At 48.5% G+C, this 16249-nt stretch overlaps 2 protein-coding genes and 1 pseudogene across 2 annotated transcripts; 2 read left to right on the forward strand and 1 right to left on the reverse strand.

Annotated features, from left to right (window-relative positions):
- The first annotated feature begins 239 nt into the window (after nt 1–239).
- Nucleotides 240–1190, forward strand: LOC109767975 (uncharacterized). The gene has a single exon (XM_020326711.4). It carries the CDS (start codon nt 373–375, stop codon nt 928–930), a length of 558 nt encoding a protein of 185 aa, XP_020182300.1. The 5' UTR covers nt 240–372; the 3' UTR covers nt 931–1190.
- A 4968-nt stretch (nt 1191–6158) lies between these two features.
- On the forward strand, nt 6159–7449 carry LOC109767974 (uncharacterized). Its single transcript, XM_020326710.2, has one exon. It carries the CDS (start codon nt 6626–6628, stop codon nt 7214–7216), a length of 591 nt encoding a protein of 196 aa, XP_020182299.1. The 5' UTR covers nt 6159–6625; the 3' UTR covers nt 7217–7449.
- An 827-nt stretch (nt 7450–8276) lies between these two features.
- On the reverse strand, nt 8277–15351 carry LOC109767972 (putative pentatricopeptide repeat-containing protein At3g47840; annotated as a pseudogene).
- Between the last annotated feature and the right edge of the window lie 898 nt (nt 15352–16249).

The following is a 16249-nucleotide window of genomic DNA, read 5'->3' on the forward strand; positions in this document are numbered from 1 at the left end:
AAGTACTAAAATAGCTTTCATTAAAAAAATCTGATTTTTTTTAATTTACTGCTCACTAGATGTAGATGAGTCCAGGCTCAGAACTGAATATTCTAGGGCAAGTTATAAAACCTCTTCACAAATATATGAATTTTCAAGCAATGCATGTGTATGGTCACAATTGGACAAGAAACAAGGGACTGAAGTGAGAAGTGCTGTCTCATTTCTATCACTTTCTGATTTGTTTTTTAATCTCTTCTCTGATGCTCACCACCCACCTCTATATATACATCACCTCACCTCCTTTCCATCTCCACATCCAACATCCAAAGCTCCAACGAACTCGACAGAAAAATCTCACACTTCCACGCACGGCATACCTCCAAAGATTCCATGGGCGCCAAGATTTCCTGCTCTTCCATCCACCGAGGAACCCTCTCGCAGCAGCCACACCATCCGGCGTCGGTCAGGGTCATCGCCGCCGACGGCTCGCTGAAGGAGCTCCCGGCCAGCCCCCGAGTCGCCGTCTCTGACGTTCTTGCCGGCGAGGCCGCCTCCTTCTTCGTGTGCAACTCCGACGCGCTCTACTTCAACGAGCCCCCACCTGCGCTAGTCTCCGACGAGCTGCTCCGGCCGGGACAAATATACTTCCTGATCCCGGCCGCGGAGCTGGGGCGGCCGCTCTCGAGCGCCGACATGGCCGCGCTCGCCGTGCGGGCGAGCGCAGCGATCGCGGCCAAGAGCCCCGAGCAGCGCGGCGGCAAGAAGAACCTGCGCGTCGTGCCGGTGCGCGAGGAGGTGGAAGACTGCGAGGACGTCATGTTCAACGAAAAGCTTAACGAGCGGACGCTCGGGGAGTTCGCCGTGTCGCTGAGTCCGGTGAAGAAGAGCAACGGGAAGCTCGCAGCGCGGTCGCGGCTGATGCTGAAGCGGGCTCTGAGCATCATATAGGAGGCTGCTAACTGACTCGAGCATTTCTACAAGATAGTGTTGCTCATTTTTTTGTTCCTTCAATTTTGGAACCATTCTTAATTCCAGAGGCCAAATGGCCTAGGCCAATAGTATTAAATTGATTTTTGTAGATTTAGGTGGGAAAGAACAAAAAATTGGGACAGAGACTGTAAATATCTCCCAGTGTGTATAGTACAATACTGGATGCAAAACTACCAGGAATGCCAAAATTTAATTCTTGAGTTGTTATCTACTTCTAATCTGTATGGTGTTTTGTTTATTTGCGCAAAATCTGTATGGTATTTTTTTCCTGCTTTATCTGCTACGATGAAAGTAGTCAAAATGTGTGACCGAACTGTCTCTAAATGTATGACTCCAAGTTCTAAAACACCATGGGTTCTTTTTCTTATTTTTGCGAGTTAATTGATCAGACAGCACCACAACGACAGCTAAATAACAGAAAGGGGCTGCTAATTTTTCAACCAGTCAGCGATAGAACAAAGCGTGGATGCCAAGCGATTCAACAAAACTTCAGTCATCATAGCAAGCAAAAGCACAAAGGTCAGATGCTTATGCTGATCCAATTAAAAAACATAGTTAACCATCGTGTCCGTTGCAGTTCTGTCCTAGTGTGCATGTCGCCTGAACCTTAACTAATTTCGCAGACGGAGGAAGTATAAAATTACGAGGATCAAACTCTTACTCTACTTACTCCCTTTGTAATCTAAAAGATCTTATATTAATTTACGGAGGGCGTGCTTGTTAGGATAATGTTCCTGACAACATAACTATTCAAGTCAACCGACGGCATCTTTTCACTTTCGGTAAACTGTTGAACCGCATGCACGGAGTTGCGTTACACTCTAGAATGTTCAAATCAATACGCCCGAGAGACGCCGGCCGAGGACCCGACGTCGACACGAGAAGCAGCAAGGAAGCGAAGGAGTGAGGAAGCCGGCCGCGGGGTCAAAAATTAGGGAACGACGAGAACCCAGAATCGCTGCTGTGTCGTCAGTCGTCGGTTCAGTTGAGCACGTCCCCAGATCAGTCGGCCATGCTATCTCTGAATCTTATACACCCCGCTGCTAAATACTGACTGACGGAGTAGCTTAGACACTGATACATGCTGAAATTTGAGATGGGCTCTAGGCCCATGTAGCAATTTCTGAAAAATCTCTAAGGGCCCATGTGGGTTATATGGCACTAGATGTAGTGGGAAGTTTAGTCCCACCCCGAAAGTGGAAGAGGAGTTGGACCTCCTTATAAGGGTTTCTTTTCTACATGCTATTGGAGCTTGAGAAGAGAAGAGGCCCTCGCGCACTCCTCCTCTATAAGTGCCTAACCCTAGCCGCCACGAACAGATCACATCTGCTCCACGCGCACGCCCACCGTTGTTCCCTTGCTGCTGCTGTCGCCGGTGACTCCATCCCGTCCGCCGCGTACACGGTCGACGGGAGAGCAGGTCTCCCTCCGAAACCACGCCCTTCTGGTTCCTGTACGGGGTGAGGGGCGAATAGGTTTTTGGCAGCGATTACGCGACTGCTCACTTCCGATCGTCTACTTCCTCTACGTCCGCGTCGCCTTCATCATCACCATGTCCACCGACGCCGAACGTGCCGCCGCCGAGAAAGCTGAAGCTGACAAGAAGGCCGCCGAGGACGCCGCTGCTGCCACCAAAGCCGCGGCCTCTGCATGGCCTACCGGAGGGTATAACTCGTTTATCCCGCTCCTACTGTTTTCTGTTTTAGCCATGCTAGCGTTATACGTAGATCTTTCTGCAATTAGCGTAGTATGTGCTAGTTTGACTGAATATCAGTATGCGATTATATGTGTCAATGCCATGCTAGTGATTTACTCGTGGATTAATTTAATCGAAAAATTGACTATTTACTCAACAATACACCGGCGTTTTGGTCCTGGCCCCGTCGTCTCCGTTAAGCGGATCGTTAGAGTTGGGGTCGAGTACACGGCTCACTGCAAAACACAGAGATACTAATAATAATTCAGTCTGCTATGATGTTTGTTGCAACTTTCTGAAAGGATAAAAGGCGCACGAACTTTATAGAAAATGTGCACTGAACTGATTAATGGTGTTGTCTACCTAATTGGTTCAATAACAGCATTTACAGAAGATGTATTTAGTTGACTCTTCTCTTCTACTAGTATCTAAGATAATTACTAAATCTGATAAATCACATGGAATCGTCCAGCCAGTAGAAACGGAATGAGCCAGGCATGATTGGCAGTTAAAATTCTTTCATTAGCAGTCATGCGTACTATCACTGTCCTGAGCATCCACGACTGATCGACCGATCGAGAAAGGCAATGAAGCGACCACGACGACTCAGCCCCGAGTATTTGACAAAAAACTACCACATTAGGGATTACCGTCCCACAAAACTACCACATTTAAAAAAGTGACTGATAACTACCAATTTTTTTAATTTTGTGACGAAAAACTACCACTTTCGAAAAATGGTCAGTTTAGATGATTTAAACACGTTTATGCCATGCGGGACCCATCCGTCAGGGCTGACGTGGAGGCAAAGTCAACTCTGTTGATTTTGACCGTTACGTTGACCGTTATTACAAGTGGGGCCCACCTGTCAGCATCACTCTTCTTCCTCCTCTCTCTTTGCCATTTCCTCGAACACCTCGTGTGCACTCGCAAGGCACCTCCATCGTCCTCAACTGCCGGCGCTCACCTCTTTCCATGCCTCGATCCCGTCTGGATCAGGAGAGCCCGAGCTGCCCAACCACTCCGGCGACCGCCTCTCCCCCTCGCGTCACTCCGGCGAGGTCCTCTGCCGGCGACCACCTAGCTAGTACTCGCACGCACGAACCAACCTAGCTAGCACTCCCACAAACCTACAAGGCACGCATACGCTCAAGCATTGGCCACTAAATTCTTGTTTAAAGAATTAAACGGCAACACACACGCACGCTCAAGTATCGGCCTTGGTCCGAGCTACCACATGAGACCGTCGTCGAGGAGCTGCAAGAGCGAGAGTCCCGCCTGCGCACCGACTTGCTCGAGCACAAAATCCTCAAGGAGACCGTCGTGAGGAGCTGCGTCGGGTGGTGGCGTCGATGGCCTCGAAGGAAATTTCGTCACCTTCAACGGCCGCTTCCACAGCTCCAGCCACCTTGGTTGCGCCACCGTTCCTGTCCCCAACCAACGCCAGTGACGTGCTGCGCCGGGGCGTCACCATGGAGGAGTTCGGAGCTCAAGCCCGGATGCACACAAGGTGTTCGAGGAAATGCCAGAGAGAGGAGGAAGAAGAAGAGTGATGCTGACAGGTGGGCCCCACATGTAATAACGGTCAATGTAACGGTCAAAATAAACAGAGTTGACTTTGCCGCCACGTCAGCCCTGACAGATGGGTCCCGCATGTCATAAACGTGTTTAAATCATCTAAACTGACCATTTTTCAAAAGTGGTAGTTTTTAGTCATAAAATTAGAAATTTTTGATAGTTATCAGTCACTTTTTTGAATGTGGTAGTTCAGTGGGACGGCAACCCCTAATGTGGTAGTTTTTTGTCAAATACTCCAGCTCCCCGCAGAGACATCAATCTTTTATTGTACCTACTGGTTAATCGCCGGCCACGGCCGGCCAATCTCATCTCCGCCGCTTCCACGCTGTTCGCTCGGAACATTCTCTGTTTCTCTTTGTCCCGTCGCGGCCGACGACGGAAGCGCTGGCGAAGCCGCGGCGCCGGCGCGTGCAGGAAAAAGAAGCCCGTGGCGATTGTTTGGGGCGCACGGATGCGATCCATTGACCGGACGAGTCACTGTCATTGGTCAGTGTACGCCGAGGAATATAAGCGGCTTTGCGGGGGAATGGTCGTCGCTGTCTGCACTCCTGGTTTCCAGATTAACGGTGAAGCAGTGGACATCTATCTGGCGTCAGTGCGCACAAACGCGGCAATGGCGTGCGTCAGCGCCCACGATAGCTCCCCTGGCCTTGCTTCCCTCTTCTTGCCTTGTGAATTTTGCATTACAATGCATGTAAAGATTGAGTTTTGTACTTCCTCCGTTCTTAAATATTTGTTTTTTAAAGATTTCAATAAGTGACTATATACGGAGCAAAATGAGTGAATATACACTTCAAAATATGTCTATATACATTCGTATGTGGTAACGAATGTGGTAGCCCATTTGAAATATCTAAAAAGACAAATATTTGGAAACAGAGGGAGTAGATGGGTAGATTAGTTAACCAAGTTTTGTAGATGGCGGCGGGACTTCTCCCCGTCCCTGCCTCCCCTGCTGCTCCCCTCCCTGTAGCGTCGTCCCATCTCCGAGGCGGGCTATGGTGGTGCAGCTGGCGGCGAGTTGGGCCTCCCTGCCTAAATCTGGCCCACGACCATGGGCGGCTACTAGGCTACCATCTGCGAGGCTGGCGAGGTTGCGATGATTTCGGCAACGAGGTTGCGATGATTTCGGCAACAAGGTTGGCATGGTTGCCTGGGCCTGATGCTTCCTGTGTGTGGCACCGACGATCCGTGGCTTCACTTGGGCGCCGGGGCAGCGGCGGCCAGGCGGTGGGCCTAGTGATCTCCGCACGAAGTTATAGATCTATAGTCCCCTTTGATCTGGCCATCGGCGAGTTTCGGACTTCTCCTTCCAAGGAAAAGAAGGACTGGTGTATATGACGCTCTTTGGATACCTTGACTGGATAGGGGCCGGTCGTGTGCACTCGCTACATCAGCGTAACCAGCTTTGCCGGGGTATCACGAAGCTTTGTTTTTGTTGACACCTTGGGACATGTCTGCACCAAAATTTCCAAGGGATTGACAGATGCGGAGAATGCCATGGCGTGATTGGAGGACCTGCAAGTGGCGAAGGCGGGTCTTGGATGAGATGAAGACTTTGCTTCACAGGCAGTTGTGTCAGATTTGGCTTGCCGGGTATGCTCCCGTCCAGACCGGACACGAGTTCCTGTGAGCCTGGTGGCGCGTGACCTGTAGTGGTAGCCTTTGCAAATGGGGGCGGCAGCATTGGAGGACATTTTGTTGGTGGTGCTCCTTTGAGTACCGAGTCGTGATTTCTAGGGTGAAAACCCAAGGTCTGGCTTTTATTGTTTGTGCCTAGCAGTGACCTTGTCGAGTCATTGTTTTGGGAACATGGTCTTTCTTCAGGGTGAAAATCTACGATCTCTGATCGGGCAACAACAACGCTTGTGCATTGTTTCCTTCCTGGAGGCGTTGCTTTTGGAGAACCTTCTTTCTAGTCTGGGTGTTGTCTTTGGTAGTGGTTAGAGTGTTGCTACTGCGGGTGGTTGTTCATCATGGCAGGGTCTTTTTTTTCTCTTTTTTTTGCTGTGTGCATCTTGAATGTTTTTAGGCATCTTATTGGTGCAGAGAGTACTTAATATTAATAAATTTCCCTTTAAGAAAAACAAAATACTGTATTTCAGATTTAGTCTTAGCTGACTGTAATCCTATTATACTAGGGAATAAATTTTGAGTTTGCCCGCAAAAAAGAAAAAGGAGGAATTTCCAAGCAGTGCATGTGCTGTTATACAATTGGATAAGAAGCAAAGGATTGAAGTGATAAGTCATGTCTTCCTTTTCTTGTCGCTTCTCTGATCTCAGCACATAACCTCCATATATGCGCGACCATCCTTTAATCTCTCCGCACCAACGAACTTCAAAAACTATTCTCAACACTTGTGCACACGCAAAGATTCCATGGGAGCGAAGCTTTCCTGCTTCTCCAACCACGGAGGCATCCTCTCGCAGCAGCCACACCAGCCGGCGCCTGTCAGGGTCATTGCCGCCGACGGATCGCTGAAGGAGCTCCCGGCCAGCCCACGCGTCACCGTCTCCAACGTGCTCGGCGGCAACGCCGCGTCCTTCTTCGTGTGCAGCTCCGACGCGCTCTACTTCGACCAGAGCCCTCCGGCGCTGGCATCCGGGGAGGTACTCCAGGCGGGGCAGATATACTTCGTGCTCCCGGCGGCGTTGCTCTGGCGGCCGCTATCCAGCGCCGAGATGGCCTCGCTTGCGGTGCGAGCGAGCTCGGCGATCGCGGCCAAGAAGCCGCAGCGGAGGCGGGGGCGCCTCAGCGGCGGGAGGAAGAAGGTGCGCGTCATGCCGATGCACGAGGAGGTGGAAGACGGCGAGGACGTTCTGCTGAACGAGAAGCTTAACGAGCGGACGCTCGGGGAGTTCGCCGTGTCGCCGATGAGCCCAGAGAAGATCGGCGTGGTGGCGGCGCGGTCGCGGCTGAAGATGAAGCTGAAGCGCGCTCTGAGTATCATTCAAGAGGTTGCTGAGTGAAGCATTTCTCTAAAAGATAAATACTAGTAGTGTTTTTTTTTAGTTTTTGGTTCTGTTTGAAGCCATATTTAGGTTTAAGCCCAAATATTTAATTGGTTTAGTTGATTTAGGATAGGAAGAACATGTATTCTGGGAAAGGGTATGTGAATATGTCCCATGGTGTATGTGATTCACTATAGAATACTTATATGCAAGACTAAAAGAATGCAAAACACCGATTCTTGATTTGTTAATTTTCAGCAGATTCTGTTCTTTTTACGCATTCGCTAATCCTCAGGCAACTAAAAATTTCTGTAGCACGAATTCATATTAGTAGGGAGGACAACAGAGCGCCGAGCGCGAGACACGGATGCCGCGGACTCGATGGCGAGTGCGAGGCATCAACAAGTGGGAGCCAGCGACGCCACGGCGCCTTGGAGTCTCGACTGGTGTGAACCGGCGATGAGGCGGCTCGCCGCAACATCGATTGCCGGTGCGAGTCAGAGACTGGACTGTTCGGGCTGGGGGCTGCAGGATCGTTGCTGGCACGGAACGGGGAGAGAGGGATTTCGAGGTATGGTCGGTGTGGCCGTTGAGGGGAATACTGGACAGCGATGCGAGCGCGATCGTGCCGCCGATCGCGGGTGGCGGAAGCAAGCGGTTAGGCAATCATTTGTGAAATGGAGCGTAGCTGCCAAACTACATAAACAAAGCTTCAGTCAGCATATAAGCACATAACCAGAAATGCAACTGCGCGCTTAACCGAAGAAGTGAAGGACGCGTTACTTTTCTCGGAGCGTAAAGCAATGTTGACGGATAACGATCCTGACAACGATCATCATCGATGCCAGGGCAGCTTGCCGAGTCAACCAAACGGTTAAACAAGTCGCAGAGCGATTGGCAAGACTGCTCACGGTCGCGTCTTACTGAGGAATCGTCAAATGCACCGGATAGAAGGCAACGAACGAGAGAGCGAGAGGAGACGTCAACACGAGAAGTAGAGAGGAAGGAAGATGTGGCCTGTGGGGATCAACGATACGGTCAAGACGGGGTGCGTTCCTAGGCTACGCCAGCAGATCGGCCTCCTGAACCCGATAAACATTGCATTCCGGTCAAACCTCTCAAACCAGCATAGCTTGCAGGAACTTGTGCGACTTGAACAAAACTTGCGTCTCAAGCTCTCAACACAGCAACATATAACTCGCTTCCTTCCCGCCGAAAGATTACGAGCAATCATCTAGTGCACGAATTCTTGCGCAGACATTGTTAGCTGGTTGTTTTTCCTTTATTGGGGAATGCGTTCTCAGGTTAATAATAGTAGTATCAAACCCCCTTTTCTTCTAAGAGTTTCACCTGAAGATAAGTCCGACTACTAACCTAATCTCTGCTCCCCTTGCTCCTTCGATGAATCCCCTGGAGAAGAATTGTCAGCTCTGCTCCCCTTGCTCCTTCGATGAATCCCCTGGAGAAGAATTGTCAGATCGACACTGCAACAAGACATCTGCCCCATAACAGAGATGTAGCGGGACCATGTCCAGTAGTTCAACTTCTATCAAGTAAATAGCCAGCAGATGAAGTTGTTTATCAATTAGAAAGGGTTACAGTACAATTACTTCTCAAATACAGTATTATAACTGAATTGTTGCTGGCAATCATAAATTACGAGGGAGCTTAGCTAGCACGAAGATGTACTGCGAGAAATTTCTAAGCAGTTCAGCAGAATGATTTGTGATTGGTGCTACTGATTTATTTGGTGCTCGGAGTGAACTGTGATTGGTGCTACTGATTTATTTGCTACTACCATATGATGGTTGAACTGTAGCTGATCAACTGATAGTTGAATTGGCAGTTATGAGAGAGAATATAGACAATCTGCTGAAAAACTGATTGTGTATATCAAAGAATCTTTTTAGACCATTGTGTATATAAAAATTTAGACAACCAAATTTAGACATGCTATTGGAGAATGGAGAATGGAGAATGTAAGAGCATCTCTAGCATATCCCCTATTCTAAAAGTGCAAAACAGAGGCACCAAGAGGATAGCTTGCGCCCCCATCTTGAAGCTGTGTAGCCACCCCCTTCAGTCTGCCATGCGCCGGTTGGGGAAACTGCTGCCCCTATGCCGGAGGGGCGTGCCCTGCCCGCCAGTCCTGTGACGAGGCCCCGTCTGCGCTCGGTGGTTATTGCCCCTGCCACTTAGGATGGCAGCCACCTACCGCGGAGATCCGGCCATAAAGAAATCGACTGGGAAATTGCCAGCTCTCGCCGGGCGCGTGACCATCGTTTATACGCCCAGCTTAGGATCCCCTACCTCAAGATATGCCAGTTTAGGTTCTGTCATATTGTGTCCTCGATTAATCCGACTGATCGTTGACCGACTGATGGAATCCTCCTTGTGGGTGCCCACACCGACTGATAAACCCCCCTGTTATTAGCATTGCCTTGGACTGTAAAGATCATGAGCTTCGGCCTCCATGGGCCTTAGCTGGATAATATATCGTCGTGGGCCTACCCGGTGGGAGATAACCTCATCAGAACAGAGGTCATCATAAGGTGACGTTTCAGGAAATACAAACATGCAATAACTGGAACTAACTACTGCAAATCATCATGCCCGAATAGCATGTTCAGAATGCCAATTACGACTGACTTGGACGTGCCTGAGTTGAGCCATTGGTGGTTCATACTTCATAGTCCATAGCTTTTTTAGCTCAGTGTTACGTCAAGACACTACAGAACCTATCTTAAATTAATAAAAAGGGCAAGAAGAATAGATGTAAGTTAATCTACTATGATGCTCAACTTACAGAAGGGCAGTGAGTTCAGACCTTGGTGCAGTAGGCAGGTCACTTGAGATAGTTAGCACAAATCATCACACTCGGCAGGTCATCATCAGAGAGAATGATTGCAGGACTGCTGGAGGTGCGTAGCCATGATCAAATTTTATGTGATCCGCAAGTTCCACAAAATTATCAGAAGCAAGGGCTCAGTAACGAAAATTGAATGGTTACAAAAAAAATCAACAACTTCCAACAAAAGACAAGCACATACATCCCAATTATCTTGTTCTCCAGCGTCATCTCTCCAGCTCATCCTCTGAGAATACCTGAAGTGTGCTTAGTAGAAATACCTGCAATCCCCAGTTGTCAGTGGACAACAACAAAATGTATTTTTCGACTGTGCGGGCAGTAAGAGACAACACCAGAGAAGAGTGAAATGTATAAAATGAGAAGTGAACATCGAGTGCATGTCACCCTATAGGGCCCATGTAAGGCTCATGAGTTACAGATCAAAGTACAGAAAGCACTCTCACATCTAAATGCACCTGAATGGACAGATGTAGTAAAAGGACAGAGGGCAAGTCAACTGCCGAAGCAAAATAATTACTTTCAGAAACAAGTATAAGTTTATACATATTGGATTAAGATTGCTTAAGAAATACACAGGGTTTAAAAAAATAAGGAAAGGGTTTTTGCATTGTCAAATTAAAGCATTACTGCCAAGTTCCTCTAAAGATAAAATGCTAGTAGGAAACAGCAACCTAGTAACTTTATCAAAGGGAGTAGAACTCGTATAAACTACGAAATGTGGAGCCCTGATAGCTTCTAAGTAACAATACATCTACTCACACTCCCCAGTTTGTGAACTGGGGCCAACCTAGCCATAGTGTAATTCAAAAGCTTCTTTCAGATGGTGTAACTGAAAAGCTGTCCCAAGTTACCTAAGTACTAAAAAACAGACGAGAGCAGCACCATGATACAGCATACCTGACTGAATCCTGAGTTAAAAGCCTCCAGTTGTCTTGAGATTCCACTTTTAACCGTAGTGTCGACAACAAAAGAAACATATTCTTCCAAACTCTCATCAGTTACCTAAAAATAACATGAGTAATTTAGAGAATACTTTTAAATCTGCTGAGAAGCCAGCAACTGAGAGTGCAGTCATATCAGTTACATTATCTGAGGTACCCTCTGAAGAAAGCACATATTCTGGATACCCTGGGACCGCAAAGTCAATGGCAAGATCCTCAATTTACAACCTCATTAAGACAAATCAGATGTGTTCTGGTATATCCCCCATCGAACATGACTTAGTATTTCTTTTGACAAGTGCTTTGAATTCCATGAGGGTCGTTGCCAGTTCAGGATCAAATGAATTGATACCGTATATATTAAGCTCCTAACAAGAAATGCTTACTATATAGACTAACAAAAGTAAGAAAGCGTAATAAACACGATATACATTTCAAAAATGTAGGGTCCAAGATACCTGTCCTAGGATAAGCTTATAAAATACTTTAGAAAATGGAATGTCAATAATTCTGCCATCCTTAATTGCCTTTGTGATGACTCCTTTCAGATGATCATCTATATTCCTTTCATAGATGTAATTTTTTTTCTATCTCCTTTGATTTGTACATTCTAACTAAACTGAAACTTATTCAATTATATCCCACAAAAAAAACTTATTCAAATATATTCATTTTTCTTATTTCTTTAACTCTGTATGCGCATCAGCACATGTGCACATCAGTTCTAAGTTTATAGATGTTGTTAGCTCGAACTTAGATACTTTGCTGATAGTTATCCTGTTTCTATCATATTTGTGGTGGCACCCCGGTGACCCTGACAATGACCAAGATTAGAGTATTTGGCGGGTAGGCAAGTACTACCTTCGTTCCAAATTATAAGATGTTTTAGATATTTCAATATGGACTACATACGGACTAAAATGAGTGAACAAACACACTAAAATACGGCTATATACATCCAATTCAGAAAAAAAAATAGAACATCTTATAATTCGAAACGAAGGGAATAGCAATTATCTCAAAATGACTAAAGGCATCAGCTCTGCAAACCCAGACTCAAAATTATCGACCAGAGTGATGTCTACCCAGCTTCAGCTGAATCACCACCTAGCTATCAATATATTTGTCAAGAATCAAGATACTAACCAATTAGTATGATAAACAAGTTGACACGACTTTGGGTGCCATCTAATGTGGCCTGGCTTCCTTCAAAAGAAGGGGATCAGTGAGGCACACACTTCTTAAGAGAGAAAAAGACATCAATCCCCCGTCACATCATTGTCTGGTCCAAGCCTTTGTGCAATGCCGCAAACATGTATTAGTCCATAGAGCAAGGAGTGATCTTCAATGCAATTCTGATGCAGATATCAGAACTTTTGTTGCTCTGATCTGTGGTAGACACAGAACTGCTACTTTTGGCACCAGCCTGAGCGCTGAAGCTTCAACGGAGAACTCTTGCCTCATACATATATGCTGCAGGCAATCAACCATCTTATCAAAAGTGTACCAAGATCAAAGCCCCAGTGGTAATACCAAAGAACTACTAGTATTAAATCAGTACTTCAGCACAGCAGCAGAACTTTTAAGTCGCATGGCTGCATTAGCGCTCATCGTGCCAAGGACTTCTATATATATTTTTCTCTTTTCAAGCCTATCTCCTTCTGAAATTACTCAGTTATAACTACTACTGTAAGTGTTAACCATTAGCTCTACCTCAGATGCTAAATTCATCTGATCGGGTACATACCGAGCCATTCCAACTCCATAGTAAATCAAGTCAAGCATCTCATAGATCAAATTGTCTTGGGGGTGTGTCCGGTCACCTGCAACAAACACCCCAACTCCCCTCTCCTCCCCTCCAACTGTGACTGATGACCAGCCTACTCCTTTCACAACCCCTTTCTGCTTCATCATATGTCTCTCTTGTGCTGCCTCACACCACTGTCCCTTGCTGGCGTATAGATTTGCCATTGCCACATGTGCTCCTGCACCCCATGGCTCTGCCTCCATTACCCTCTCTGCAGCTTTCTTCCCGGTTTGCTCTTCCCCTCGAGCTGCACATGCCCTAAGCAAAGATGTCCAAACAACTCCATCTCTTTCATTAGCTGCCATACCACCAATCAACTCCTCAGCCTCATCTATTCTACCAGCTCTGCCCAACAAATCCACGACACAGCCATAGTGCTCCTTTGACGGCTCCAGTCCGTAGCTTTTGCTCATTGCATTGAGGTACCTCAATCCAAGCTCAACTGCCCCAGCATGACAGCAAGCACTGAGCACACCAATGAACGCAACATGGTCCGGCTTTAGCCCAACACGGCACATTTCCTCAAACAATTCAAGTGCCCTTTTGCTGTGGCCATGCTCAGCATTCCCGACGATCATCGCGGTCCATGAAACCACATCATCTTTCGTGTGATTCAAAAATACTCCCTCCGTCCGCGTTTTTGACACTAGACTAGTGTCAAAAACGCTCTTATATTATGGGACGGAGGGAGTACAACATCAGCATCTGACATGTTGCCGCTCTTTCCATACATGTCAATGAGCGCGCTCCTGACCATGGCATGGTGTTCAAGTCCAGCAGCGACAGCAAGTGCATGGAGTTGGCGACCAGCGTCCAGTGACGCAGCAGTTGCGCACGCACTGAGGAGACTGGCAAGAGTAAACTCATTCGGACGAGGACAATGGTGCCGTCGCATTTCAGTAAACAGGGCGAAAGCCTCCCCGGCAAGCCCTTCCTGTGCATAGCCTGATATGATTGCACTCCAAGAGACAACATCCTTGGCAGCACTTTCCTGGAACACGGCATCGGCTGCAGACAGACGACCGGCGGCGCGGGCATAGAGTGTGACGAGTGAATTGGCCACCGAGCGCGAACTGGCGAACCCTCTTTGTGCAGCTTGCGCGTGCAACTGCTCTCAAAGATGTACACACGAAATATTTGCACACGCAGCAATAACTGCAGCGTATGTGTATTCGTTGGGCCTTGCCGCGTTTGATGCCCCGTCACGAAGCATCGCGACGAATGCCAGGATGGCTTCCTTGGCACGACCAGTCTGCGCGTAGGAGGATATCACAGTCGTCCACGCGGCAACGTCTCGCGAGCCCATGCGGCCGACCGCAGCCAGTGCGCGGTGGACGTCCCCGCAGCGCGCGTACAGCGTGGCAAGTGCGTTGGCGACGTAGGGCGTGGCGTCGAAGCCGAGCTTGGCGCAGAGCGAGTGCACCTCACGGCCGCGGACAGCAGCCCGGTGTCGGCGCACGCGGTGAGCGCGGCCGCGAAGGCGTGCGAGTCGCAGGGCATGCCGGAGGCGCGCATCTCGGCGAAGCAGCGGATCGCGTCGTGGCGGCGGCCGGCCCGCGCCAGTGCGGAGATGAGCGTGGCCCAGGAGACCACGTTCTTGAGCGGCATTTCGTCGAACACCCTGAGTGCCAGCGCGAGGCGGCCGGCCTTGGCGTAGGCGTCGGCCAGCGCGGTGGCGACGAAGACGGAGGAGACAGCCGAGGAACTGACGGCGAAGGCGTGCAGTGACGCAGCGTGGCTGGCGTCGGCGGCCGCAGCGCAGGCCTTGAACGCGAGGCTGAGCACGAAGGGGTCAGCGGCCGGGAGCGAGGATGCGCGGATGCGGGAGAAGAGCGCCATCGCGCCGGCGACAACCCCCGCCGCGGCATGGCCCGCGAGGAGGGCGGAGTAGGAGGCCTCGTCGCGGTGCGGCGCCCCGTCGAACAGGGCCTGCGCGTCCAGGAGCCGGCCCGACTGGACCAGTCGCTTCAGGCGGGCGTTGAGGTCTTGCAGTGGCGGCACGGAGAAGACGGGCGGTGGGTGTGGTTCGGGACGAAGAGGAGCAGCTTCCGCCCACATGGAGCGACCGAGACGATGAGGTTTCACGCGGGGAGCGAAGCGCGCCACCATTTGAGTCCCCTCGGCGGCCTGGAACTCCTCCCCGGCCCGCGGCTGCGCTCCTGCCCAGTCCCCACGGCTGCGCGGCGTGGTTTCTCCTCTGCGGTACGGCGCTCGACCGGCCGGAGCTGGGCTCTTCGAGGCGAAGCGCGCGAGAGCACGACTGCAGGAGACGGCCCGCGCAAACCCTCCTTTTCCGGTTCCTTTTTTCACCTAAACTAGGACACATGCCCGTGTGTTGCAACTCGAGAAGAAAATCACGTCCCAAATCGCTCAAGAAGTAAGGACGTCATCATCGCTCTCCTTCCATCCGGCTCATATTTGCACAGCCTAAAAAGAGATTGCATTGTTTAGACTCGTTGCAAGAACCAGGATTGGTCGGGTCGACTATGTACTTGTAAAGGATTGCTAGATCCATTTTTCCACAACCTGGGAAGAAAAATCTTGGTACCAAAGAAAAAATATCTTGAGGAATGAGGAAGGCCACATCTCTACCTAAAGAGGATAGTTGGTACGATAAATAAACCAGCAACATCTGCCTGAACTATACTTTCAAATCAAGGCCTAGTTTAATGTGATAGGGCCAAAATAACCATTTTCATGAAACATATAGTCAATTTTCTATAAGGGAACATATAGTCAAATTGTCCACTAATGATCGAAGAGTGCAGTTCGAAGGGACTGTCCAATCTACATAAGTTATGACCACGATTTCTACATTTCCTAACTAAAACAACATTGTCTAACCATTGGCTTAGGCATACAGGCTCTAATACAAATTGCAAACTGCTGAGAAGTGTAGACCTGTCGTTGTTTTTTGGTGACCATACAAATTTAGTTGAGTGAATAGATTTCAATTATAGTGATAGCTCGAGCCAAGAACCAAAAAAGTAGTCACATTAGCTATAAACATCTAGCAATCCAAAGAGGTGTTGGCACCAGAGGAGCAACACTGAACATCATCATAATAAGGTATATCCCGAGAATATTTAAAATGTAAAGTCAGAATCATGAACAAAGATAATATGGCACACACTTAAATAATGGGAAAAAACAGGACATGTTTCTTACAATGTAAAAAATAAGTTCTCTCGACAACTAAATCAAGTTAAACAATTGGCATGTTTAATCATGTAATATCATATGTACACTGAAGAAGGGACAATGCCAATCTTGAAAGGGCACTTATATTTGATAGAATTCTTCAGTTCACCTGCACTGTGAAAGGACTTGAACCGCATATTTGATGCCATTATCCAATGACAGAAGCTCTCGATGCTCTCTAGTGTGTGACTGGTCACATTCTGGATGCTTTGCATCTGGAAGAAGAAAATATG

This window comes from Aegilops tauschii, chromosome 6, assembly GCF_002575655.3.
Source record: "Aegilops tauschii subsp. strangulata cultivar AL8/78 chromosome 6, Aet v6.0, whole genome shotgun sequence".
Lineage (NCBI taxonomy): Eukaryota > Viridiplantae > Streptophyta > Magnoliopsida > Poales > Poaceae > Aegilops > Aegilops tauschii.

Bases quoted from the DNA above. Each gene is read 5' to 3' on its own strand.
- LOC109767974 (XM_020326710.2), top strand. From the start codon at position 6,626: ATGGGAGCGAAGCTTTCCTGCTTCTCCAACCACGGAGGCATCCTCTCG.
- LOC109767975 (XM_020326711.4), top strand. From the start codon at position 373: ATGGGCGCCAAGATTTCCTGCTCTTCCATCCACCGAGGAACCCTCTCG.